General features: G+C 42.7%; 2 protein-coding genes across 5 annotated transcripts in view; both read left to right on the top strand.

Moving 5' to 3' along the window:
- tdrd7a (tudor domain containing 7 a) overlaps window positions 1–7,410 on the top strand; it is a 17,397-nt gene extending 9,987 nt beyond the window's left edge. The window contains exons 18-22 of the mRNA XM_050044683.1: window positions 1,363–1,543; window positions 1,829–1,998; window positions 4,493–4,686; window positions 4,880–5,040; window positions 6,534–7,410. Of these exons, the coding sequence (XP_049900640.1) occupies window positions 1,363–1,543; window positions 1,829–1,998; window positions 4,493–4,686; window positions 4,880–5,040; window positions 6,534–6,766 (939 nt within the window). The 3' untranslated portion in view covers window positions 6,767–7,410. The remainder of the gene's footprint in view (window positions 1–1,362; window positions 1,544–1,828; window positions 1,999–4,492; window positions 4,687–4,879; window positions 5,041–6,533) is intronic.
- Window positions 7,411–11,333: 3,923 nt separating this feature from the next.
- The window catches only part of tmod1 (tropomodulin 1), a 28,003-nt gene continuing 27,086 nt past the window's right edge, over window positions 11,334–12,250 (top strand). For all 4 annotated transcript variants that reach the window (XM_050045161.1, XM_050045160.1, XM_050045162.1 and 1 more), the window contains exon 1: window positions 11,334–11,644. The gene's annotated coding sequence lies outside the window, so the exon portion shown is untranslated. The remainder of the gene's footprint in view (window positions 11,645–12,250) is intronic.

The following is a 12,250-nucleotide window of genomic DNA, read 5'->3' as shown; positions in this document are numbered from 1 at the left end:
TCAACATCGGTGCAGCTTTTGAACGGTGGAGACAACTGAGGGAGCTGAAGGGCCTGAAAAGTGATGCAGAGGTTGCTGTCTTTCTGTTGGACAGGTAATTATTTGTTTGCTTCGGGGGGATTTGTTATTTTACTCGGCTCTCCTCTGCCCTGCTGACTCCTACCTACTGCAGGATGCGCGTTCAAGTTTGTGTGGGGCTGTGGCTTTGGATGGAGCACTGACGGGAGGGGGAGGAGGGGGTGGAGCTTAGAGGAGGTGCTGCTTTCAAATCTTGCTAGCTCTCCAACATTACCAACTATAGCTTTAAAGTTAAAGTCCCACTGATTGTCACACACCTGAGTGTGTGAAATTTGTTCTCCGCATTTGACCCATCCCCTGAGGGAGCGGTAAGCAGTAGCGGTGCCATGCTCGGGAATCATGTGGTGATCTAACCCCCCAATTCCAACCCCTGATGCTGAGTGCCAAGCAGGCAGGCAATGGGTCCCATTTTTATAGTCTTTGGTATGACCCGGATCGAACCCACAACGGACGGCGGACACTCTACCGCTAGGCCACTGAGCTGTGTTATGATAAAGTTAAATAAAAAGTTAAACTAGGTATTGTTGTAATTGAGTAGATTAAAGCCAACCCACTAGTGCTTTTATTTTGAAGCACCCGCCTCATCTCAGGCAAGAAGTGTTGATGTATTTGCTATGAACTGGAAGCTTCTGGTCAATGTGAGAGAGTTAAACTGTTGCTGCTGCACTGTTAAATGTAAGGATTTATTAACTGTGGGCTGGAAACAAACTAACAGCTCTCCAGGTCACATATTAATAGTATTTGTAAGTCGCACTGGTGCTCCATGGTCTCATAATGTGACTAGATAGTCATGGTCTAGAGCCCTGCAGAAATGACACAGGCTTCGCTGTCTCACACACTATCACTCAGGATAAAGTTTTCTGGCTTGGCAGAGGAGTGTGTATGACATACCACATTTTTTAGTCTTTCTTTGTGTGTGTCTGTGAGAGGGAGAGAGCCACAGGAGGGAGCAAGAGAACCAAAGTGAGTCTCATGCTGGTGGCTTAAAAAAAGAGACGTGATAGTTTATACTCAGTGTTTACGATATAGTTATATTATACATCCAAGGAGGAACAAGCTGCAATACATAGAGTATATTCTGTGTATCTCCAACCCCAATTATATAGGCTTGACTGCTTGAAGCAAAACAGTGTTGATCTAGCTTCAGATATGCCAAATATAAACACTGCAAATCAAGCTTACCAGGAAGGCCCTGTGAGAGAACAGTCCCAAACAACAACGGTTACTTCACTGTCTCTGTATCTTTATATGTGTTTGTTTTCTCCCTTTGTTCCCTCATTTCAGATCTTGAAATTAGACCAGCACAAAGGGGACCGGCTGGTCTATATGTACCTCTTCATCGGTGCTGACGGTCAGGAGCTGGACAAGAGCATCAACCACCAGCTGGCCCAGTCAGAGCTGTGGCAGAAGCTCACAACACAGAACAACAACACAATCACCAGCTACAACAGCAGTGTGGATACAGGTAATAATATTTTTCATCAGACACATAGTCTATTCTAGGTCTGGGATGACCCCTGTATACAGTCAGCATTTGTATACATGAGCTTGTGAAACTTTTTGAAAGAGTCCTCCCAACTGTTCACCATGTGAAGTCAAGGTATCAGGACGGTCAAACATCTTTTGTTATTGTTGGATTTATATATAAGCACAATGACTTTGAAATAAATCTGGACTGTGACATTAAAGTGCTGACTCAGCTTTAATTTGAAAGTGCTTTGCATGTACCTCTGTTTTTACAAATGTCTAGGTCTCAGTGCTCTGGTGGAGAAGTTGACTCTGAGCAGCCCTGTCCCACAACCTATTGTCACGGCCTCAGCCCAACCTCTTCCCGGAGCAGAGAATACTCTCTCTGCAGATACAGCCACCAAAGCTGAGATGCAGCCACTTCCACTGCCTCCCCCACTGGAGCTCCCCCAGGTATGTGGAGATGAACACACTGTCTGTATTGGCTCACCTGTCATGGGGGGTAGATGTAAAATATGTGCATCATGGCTTGTCTTCAGGCGACAGTCAGTCATCTTTATCATTTTATGATTCATCATTTGTTAATAGATTTATATTCAAGAACAAGATAACTTAAAGGTATACCATGTGGGATTTTCCTAATAAAGGATGCGACTGAGTGAAAACTAACAGAAAATTAGGACATACACACAGTACAAGTACAGTAGTTCAGTACAGACGTTCCTGGGCATATTACCCTCAGGCAGTAATTAAAAACAAAACAAAACACCGAAATAAAAAATTAAATGCGAAAATAGTAAGGAAAAAGACAAAGTGGATAAAGCTTTTTCAAAATGAGTCTGGGGTTGCCTTCCACCTCTGCAGCTTCAGGAAGGACAGGATGAAGAGCGACGCAGAGTTGGTCTTTTTCTGTTGGACAGGCAGATGTCAGTGTTTAGCTTAGTTAGCTTGCTTAACATTTGTATTACAACAAATATAATGTTCCTACAATAGTAACTTGCAGTTATGTGCTGTCTGTTTCAAAGTTATGTTTGCAAACAGTAAGCAACAGTAAGTGCCTCATGGATGATGTTTTACTCTAAGCCGACTAGGGGTGGGAATCTTTGGGCACCTCACGATTCGATAACGATTACAATTCAGGGGCTACGATTCGATTATAAAACGATTATTGATGCATCTTTAATTTATGTATATTGATGCACTTTTTCACAACACACATTTCTTTTTGTCTCACTGAATAAGCATTCAACACTTGCAATTTTTAAAAACAGTGCATTTGTAATAAGAAACAGTTGAATTCATTTCCATTATATTTTATTAAACATATAAATGGAAATGCTTGCAAACTGGAAAGTTACAACTTCGTTGTACGGAACCAAAGGTAACAACAGGTATCTTAAATCACAAGATAAAATGCGTAGTTAGAGTAACAAATGATTCGGTGGCGACAGACGTCCACGCATCACATGTAACTGCGATCCTACCTGCCTTCAACAGTGAGGCCATGACTTCTGTTTTGGTTTGGTTGTAGAGTGTCGGTGAAATAGCGTCGGGATGGGATGGTGTATCTGGGCTCCAGTGTATGCAGCAGTGCTCGAAATCCCTGATTTTCCACGACAGAATAAGGACGCAAATCCTTGGCAATAAATGCCGCGATGGCCTTCGTAATTCGCTTCGCCTTTTCAGATGAGGGTGGCAGCTTTCTAATTGCTTCCTCGATTGTTCTCTGGTCGGTAGCGCCACTAGTTGCCGCAGCAACAACAGCCTGCCGTCTCCCTGACTCCTCCGTCAGGTGGTATTGAGTTACATGGCTTCTCATGTTTGTTGTGTAGAGTAATAAAGTATTTTATTTTAGCACGACACAGCTTACATATAATGTGGCTCTTGTCCAGTTCGCTTCCGCCGTCAACGTTGTAGAAGGAGCTTTTAAATTAGAAGGAGCAGTTCGGATCTTACGGCGAGGTGGGTGGCGGTCAGCCATGTTCGTTTTCCTCTGTGTGCGTGTCGGCGTGTCTGCTCCAGGTGCGCATCCCAAAGTGTCCCGGAGATGACACGTACCGCGCTTCTTAGTTCCACATTATTTAGAACCTTCTGTATTACTCTAATTAACAGATTTAAATAATCGAAATTTGGACGTTTGTGAATCGATTCAGATTCGTCCACGTCCGAATCGCGATGCATCTAAGATTCGGAAATTTCCCCCACCCCTAAAGCCGACGCAGAAGTTGGTGTTGCATTGGTTCCCTCGTCAAAAAGCCTATGGGGTTATCCTGTTGGATTTTTGATTATTGCTAAAAATAAGCTCTGTCGCAAACAAACAATTTTGATACTTACACGTTGTGTTCAGCAAGATAATCTCCACAAATGAACACCACTTTCATTATTATTAAAGCCTAAATGCAACTGCCTGAAGCAAAAAGCTAACGTTGGGCTATAAATGAACTGTGTTGGCAGCGGCTCTGTGTGGTGATATTCTGTAGTCTCATTTAGCCACTTGTTAGCAACCACCTTTATTAAGATGTATAGAAGCTTCAGAGTTCATGAGTAGAACAAAACGTGAAGGTCTGCAAAGCTTGTGTTAACCACAGACTTTATTTTAGACATCAACCAAAAACCCATTAAAAGCCACTGACTTTGAGACGAGGGAATCGTGAGTGGTAAAATGCTAAGTAATTTCCGTGTTTTAGGACATATTCCTGGGGCACCCTAATGGATCAAATCTAAAACAAAGCTCACTGTCAAAACTACCAATTAATTTTCGTACTAGTGAGCTGTAAGTTATTTCAGTTGCTGCTGTGTCGTGTAAAAGTAATGTAAAGTTTAACAATTTGTGGTTACAGCCTCAATATAGTTCATTCTGGAAACCTCATTCTGTGAACCTCAGAATGCGAATATTAAACAAAACTTGTGGTAATATACACTTATTCTTTTCCCTGTCTTCTTTCAGCCTGGTCAGAATATGGACGTGTTTGTGCCAGTGGCCTGCCACCCTGGTTACTTTGTGATGCAGCTATGGCAGGACCTGTATAAACTGGTGGTGCTGATGGGGGAGATGATCCTCTTTTACAACAAGATATGGAAGACCAACTCAGCCCCGCCCATTCAGACAGGAGAGATCTATGCTGCCAAAATAGACAAGAAGTAGGTGAAAAATGTGTTTGCACCTGATTCAAACGTGACATTAAGCTTGGGCGGTATCACAGTATTAAGTTATAACAGGGTATATAGAAATACTGATGCTATGATTTTCAATACTGTCAAAAATACAGAGATAAAAACAAGATCTTGCTATTGTCTGATGATTGGTGGTTAACTGATGCCTGCCTCTATCCAGCTGGCACCGTGTGCAGGTCAAGGGGATTCTGGCCAACGGGCTGGTTTCTGTCTTCGAGTTGGACCACGGCAAACATGAGCTGATCCGCAGTGCTTTCCTCCGACCCTTGATAGAGGAATTCAGACAACTGCCCTTCCAGGCCATCACTGCACAACTGGCTGGTGAGTTAGATCATAATTCTATCAGTGGCTTTATTGGTCATCATGCAGTAAAGCTGTTTTATTTTATATGTAACAGGTAGGGCTGTACCCAAATATTCGGATATTTGAATATTCGTTTCTATGGATAGGTATTCGTTATGAAAATGTGGTATTCGATATTCGTTTTTACATATTTTTTTGGTGCTAAATGTAGTCTTTTGTTGTTGGTAAATGTAGGTTATCAATAAAAATCAAAACTTTTAAATTGCATTGTTAAAAATGTGAAAATATAGTATCGCCTACCAACTGAGCTTGTGCGCACGGCACGCTTGAGCGCATCCGTCTGAGGCTGTGGATCAATGCCAAGTTTTACCACTTTATCACTATTCCCTCTAACTTGTAGCTGTTTTTTCGTTATCTTTTGAATTTAATATGAATTATGGAACCGTTTTTGTCAACGTTTGTTTCCCCCGTTTTGTACAATAAATTATTGTTTAAAGTTTCAACAAGTTTCTTTTGGAGTGCGTGACACAAGTGTGTTTTGAAAACGACCGCGGACTGTCACCTGCTCAACGCATCAGTACCTTCGGATGCCATGACAGTAATAGCCAATAATGTCAAAATATCATTTACAGACCGATTTAACAGACGATCACTGCTGCCCGACCCGCAGGTCCATTTGCGGGTCCCGCGGGTTACGGGTCGACCCGCGCATCACTACTCAGCTCAGTCTATAAGGCTGTACACAACAGTAAGGCTATAGACATTATATTCTATTCAGGCCGGCAGAACCAGCAGCGCATCGGCTCTACAGTGCACGGCACTGCTGATTAACCATTTTATTGCAGCACAGAGTGTCTGCCAGCAACCAATTACTTGCAGAGGCTTCCTACAACTTGTTTCAACGGTTCCGATTTAATCAGAAGACAAATTAAACAGGATGACTAGCCTATGTGAAAATCAAAAGAAAGCATAGAATAATGTACTGAAGGAGACTGTTGTGCCATCACATTTTTTTGTGGTTTGAGAGCAAAGATCCGGTTGCTGCTGTGCAAAACTCCGTAATACAATTAGGTCCGAAAAAACCCCGGAGGAGTGCTTCGCAAGGAGTCTTTGAAAGGAGCCGAGCCTGGCGTAAAACCGGAGAGAGCAGGCAGCACGGCCACAGCACCCCCACCCACCCGCTTGCCTGCCCGCCCGCCGTGAACGAATATTCGAATATTCGTTATAAATTCTGCCGAAGGTCCGAATGTTAAAAAATGGTATTCATGACAGCCCTAGTAACAGGTAGTGTAATAAAGTCCTGTTTGAAATTTAGCTAATAAAATTTAAGTAGTTAAGTAGCTAGTTGTAACAATACATCGCTGTAAAGTTGATGAGGCCTGCAACTAACAGTTCTTTTCATTATGAGTTAATCAGCTGATTGACTACATGAATCACTTCCCACCTTGATAACACAAGGTCGAGCACTTCAGGTTATCATTGTGATTACTAATATCCTGTATGTTCGGCAGGTATTTCACAGCACCAGTGGTCAGAGGAGGCCTCCATGTTATTTAGGAACCATGTTGAGGAGCGAGCCCTGGTAGCCCAGGTGGAGAGTGTGCCGGAGGTGTCGGACGTTAAAGGTAAGCTGTGGGAACGCAAGCTGACAGTTTACCTGGTGGACACTACAATGGAGGACAGGGACCTGTGGATTCATACCATCATGGCCGATATCGACAGTGAACTTTCTTCAGCAGCCTAAAAAGTCTTCTCTGGAACTGAAAGTTTGACAATAGCTCTTTTCCTGGATCTTTTCATTTTCTTAAAGTGGTGAAAGTGCTCAGTGAACTTTGGAAGCCGAGTCACAATCTGTGCCTTCGGTATATTTTCAGTGTTCTGGATCTTTCTCCCAGTCAGACTTTAAAGAAGCACTTTTTAATTTTCAAGGGCCTTGTCATATTGAGACAGGAGATGTTTTGTTCAAGAGTTATTTTTTTCTGAATGTACAGATTATAAAAAATATTCAATGTGTTTCAGAAGCACTATGGAGTGCAGTTATACTCAGATTAATGAGGAAAAAGATGGAAACATTCCACACCATCAGATGTCAGTGTTGCCAGTCTGACAAGTAAATCCACCTCAGTTTAATTCATCAAACTTTTTATTTGTTCAAGTTAAGTCACCTGCATGTTGCATGTTTTTTGTGTTATTTATTACTCTGTTTCCCCATCTAACCTGTTTTTGTTTGCTGTGCCTTTATGCATGCAGTTGTATGGCTCATTTTGCACTTAATTTTGTGTCTTTACACGTTTTTACATTAATCCAACTTAAATGACTTAACAACATTAATCTAACTCTTGTTAAATTTTGTTAACTGGCTGAAAAGATTGTTTCAACATGAAAAGCTGTTCACACTGATGTGTTCTATTAAAATGTGTAGCCAAACGAGGGTGTACTTTAAATGTTTGTTTTTTCTTAGTGTGCAGAGATCGGCAAGTATTCTGACAGCGTGAGCTGCTATCTTACGGTGAACTGCCAGTGAAAAAAAAAAAGAGTTATAAAGAATCATTCTGTCAAAATAGATAACCGATTGTTAATTCTGTCTGGTGGGTAAAAAAGCATAAAGTGGCTTTAAAGTGCCAGAGCTCTTTCTGTCACCTTGGAATTAATGAGTCAGTATGACCAGCCAGTGGTAAACATGTTTTAAATTGGTCTCTGTCAGATGAGACGACCAACAGTTAAAATGTCCTCAAAATTAAGGCAGATCATTTTAGGTTTTCCTGACCTTTACATGACACGCACCCAGCAGAATGAGCTATCCTCATGTGACACTGTGAACCTTCTTTTTAAGTACATTTTAATTTAATTTTGATAGCCGTTTCCCCCCTGACAGGATAACAAAGGCTACCTCACTTCAAACACTCTATTTCACTGGTCTGTCATCCTGAGAGAGCGGCTGAAATGGTGAAAAAGACTAATTGTGTAATCTGAGTAGAGTATATCCATTACTAACCTGGACACATACAGATATGTTTGCTGCTTAAATTTGTCTCCTCGTCCAATTTGTGACGAAGATGGAGATTGGGGCTGCAGCATGAACATGGTTCAGGGCTAAAGAGCAGATATGGCTTGGTGTCACACAGCTACGGCACAGTGACCAGTGGTGGAAAGTAACTAGATAGACTTCAGCACTGTTTGACGTGCTAGTGTATTTCCATTTCCATTGTAAGTATTTCCATTTCAGATTTCCATTTTTAGATTATTTTCCTCTTCTACTGCACTACATTTTCCCATACATTTACTTGACAGATTGAGTTACTGGTTACTTTTAATATTAAAAATTTCCCCTTAAAAAAAATACAGTTTTGGCTCGTGATCCCTTACATAAAAGTAGCATCTACTGAGGGTACCTTGACATGTTTTTGATGTCTGAGTTAACAGTTCTGCCATATTACTGTCCCCTCGAAGCTTCTCAGATGGCAGCATTTAATTAACAAACAGAATTTTGAGAAAGGTCCAAAAACAGTTAAGTTTGTGTAACAGGAGTGTGTTTTTGGTTCTTTCCTCCTCATTAGTCATCTCATGACCCTCTAGATATATCTTGTGACCCATCCCATGGGCCCATTACCCAGGCTGGGAATCACTGTTGGGAAACTACCTCAGAAGCTGACCAGTAACAACATGGACTTCAGGATACATCATAACTTAAGTATAGATAAACTACAAAAACCCTCCAGGGCAAACATACAGTACACTTTAGAAAGAGCAGAGCAAGCGGAGGCTGACGGAGCAGGTTCTTGAGGTATCTCACTGAAATGCTGAAGTGCTCATGTCAAAGAAATCTCTGTTTTAGGCTGCTAGCAGAATCTCTATAGGGATGGCATTGTTGATCAGCTAGGTGCAGAGGTGGAAGAAGTCAGACCTTTTACTAAATTAAAAGTAGCAGTATCGCAGTGTGAAAATGCTCTGTTTTAAGCCCTGCCATCAAAACATACTTAAAAAAAAGTACAAAAGTATACTTAAAGGTCCAGTGTGTAGGATTTAAGGGTGTCTATTGGCTGTTTTTATTAGTTAGTAATAACTTGAACATAAAAATCATGTTTTCATTACCTTAGAATCAGCTCTTTGTGTCTACATATAGAGTGGGTCCTTCTTCACTGAGTCCGCCATGTTCTATACAGTGGCCCAGAATGGACAAATCAAACATAAGCCCTTTTAAAACAGGAATTATAAAATTTGCAGGAAAGCCCAATCAGTCTTTTTTCAGCATTGGCAGTATAAAAAAAAAATGAGGGAGTGCAGCAAAGTGCCTCCTACCTACTTTTGTTTATACAGAATGTGCCTTTTTCGGGGCAATGGCTACCTACTTTTGTTTATACAGAATGTGCCTTTTTCGGGGCAATGGGGGCCGTGAGCAAGTGACAAAACGTGTAGCTCAGCGTGTGACGTAAACAGTGACGTGGGAGGGAAGCCGCGGCTAGTCAGTCCTTAGGCGATTCTCTCGTAAGTTGGCCCGTTCTTCACCGTCCCCGTCATTTGATGGTTAATGGCCTCTTCGTTTGCGAGGGCTAGGAGGGCGCGCAATTCCTTGTCTCCCCAGTTGCTCATCTTTACAGTGTCTGTCAGGTTTGCGTTTCCCTCTTACTACTAGCTGCTCGCTAATTCCTGCTATCAGCTGTTTCCTGTTTATCCACCGCCAGTGGGTCACATGTGCGGCGTCATCAACAGCTCCTCCCACAAGTCTTCAACTGCCCCTCCAGTTGTGGAAGGCCGCCTCGGTCTGTTAAAACTAAAAGGGATCCGCCAATATGCCTACCCTACAGGGTGGAAAATTGGGCACCTTGGCAACTCGCCAATTCGGCTCTGTGTGTCTAAACACTCGCAGCTTGCCGGCAAAATGGCCCAACATTCGCGGAAAATCTGGCAGTGTAAAAGGGGCTATAGACTCTAGATAGGGCCATTTGCGTGTGCAAGTCAGCCACTGTAGTTCTACTCACTTTGCAAACAGGAGTTCCAGCTCTGTAACCTGATTCCTAGATGCCACTAAATCCTACACACCAGACCAGGGATCCTCAACATGGTTTGCCCGTGAGCCACTTAATGCAAAATGACAGTAGATAAATAAATAAATTCCTGTTTTCAACCTTTCAGTGTTTGCTGTTATAACTCATCTTTGCAAAGAGACAAATCCAGTCACAGCAGCCCGGTACAGGTAAGGTGTACGCAGTGGCGTTTCAAGGATTTGAGACCATTCAGGGCTCAGCTCGGGCCTCTGTCGGGGTAAGACCACACCAGGTGCCACTCCTGTCAGCTAACAACAGGAAACTGAGGCTAAAATTCACATAGACTCACCAAAACTGGACAACAGAAGACTGGAAAAATGTTGCCTGGTCTGATGAGTCTGGATTTCTGCTGCAACATTCAGATGGCAGGGTCAGAATTTGCCATAAACAACATGAAAGCATGGATCCATCCTGCCTTGTATCAATGGTTCAGGCTGGTAGTGGTGGTGTAAGGGTGTGGGGGATATTTTCTTGGCACACTTTGGGCCCCTTAGTACCAACTGAGCATCATTTAAACACCACAGCCTACCTGAGTATTGTTGCCGACCATGTCCATCCCTTTATGACCACAGTGTACCCATCCTCTGATGGCTACTTCCAGCAGGATAACGCGCCATGACACAAAGCTCAAATCATCTCAAACTGGTTTCTTGAACATGACAATGAGTTCACTGTACTCCAATGGCCTCCACAGTCACCAGATCTCAATCCAATAGAGAACCTTTGGGATGAGATGATGATGAATGGGATCATGGATGTGCAGCAGACGAATGACTTGAGTCCAGGTGTACCATCACCCCTTTGCCCTGGCTTTATTTTGCATTTCTTTTATTTATGGTGTGTTTCACCAGATCTGTCAGTCTAACCACTTTTACAGTAAAATATTTTTACACAAGAATCCATTTCATGTTTGGCCTAAGAGAAAACGAGACACATTGCTGTGCTTCATTCTGCCTCTGTTAGGGGAATCTCTAAAGCTGAAGCACTTTTAGGGGTCTTCCTCTAGCCTACATGTAATGGAGTATTTTTACATTATGTGAGTACCTCCACCACTGCATCACCACATCCTGTCGGTGTGTCACCAAACAAACTGCTGCTCTAACAAGCTCCAGTGCGTCAAACTTAAGTAGGCTTATTAAGTGTTTTAACTGGAAAATAGGGAATGTGTCCGATAATGGGCGCAGACCACTTCATGACATCACTGGAGTGACAGGGCAGCCGTGCTGGGGGGGGAGGAGGAGGGAGGAGGAGGGAGGAGGATCTCTCCCCATAAGTTTACTTTGCCCTTTGCGGGAGATGAGATTCAGCCTCCGCTAACCTGCCGAGAGACGACCAGGGCCGGGGGAGGAAACTTTTGCGAGCACGCTGTCAAATCTGCTGAATTCAGGATTATCTGCGGGTCATGGACGCTTTGGTGTAGTTGGATTTTTTGTGTGCGGATTCCCGGCTTGTGCGGCTGCAAGCAGAGCGGACCGCTCCGTGCGACTCCAGGCGGCTCTGAAGGAAACCATATCTGGTCAAAGTATTCGTTGCTGTCACACAGCGGGACTGTCCGGCTATAAATAGCGCTGGAGGAGGTACGGAAATAAATGCAAAAATTGTACTGCACACTGTTTAACAGGCAAATTAGTGAAGATCACACATCAAGGTTAGAAAATGTTTAGGGCAACACGTTTATACTACCTCCATGAGGTCACTGGGAATAAAGAGGGCTTCTTTAGTAACACAGAAATATATTTTTAATTCACCGTTAGTGTTTTCCATTCTGTTGGAGGATGTCTTATTGGCTATTGTAGGCTTCACTCTGCAGGTCCCAACACTAAAACTGCTGCACAGAAAGAGACACAGTCTTTGCATTTGCAGCAGCTTGGGGGTCCTTGATGCAAGAAATATCTAAAAATGTCTATTGTGACTAATTAGATTATGTATAATAACTGTTTTACACAGGGTTCACCTTACCTTTTAAACTTTTAGGCAAACTTTAGTCAGATATAAAAGCACAAAAAGTAGAAAGGCTTGATGTAAGCTGGGGTCATGATCTTAAATGTCAGCAGGATATGATAAAAAATCAATAACGAGTAAATGGAGCCTTGTGTCCTTTGATGGGTTATGATTTTCCTCTTTAGTTTAGCATGGCCGTGCATACTGTGTTGGTCAACCTGGGACAAATAGCATCTCTGGTC

Source organism: Epinephelus moara, chromosome 5 (assembly GCF_006386435.1).
Source record: "Epinephelus moara isolate mb chromosome 5, YSFRI_EMoa_1.0, whole genome shotgun sequence".
NCBI classification, from domain to species: domain Eukaryota; kingdom Metazoa; phylum Chordata; class Actinopteri; order Perciformes; family Serranidae; genus Epinephelus; species Epinephelus moara.
This window is presented reverse-complemented; position numbering and strand designations above follow the sequence as displayed.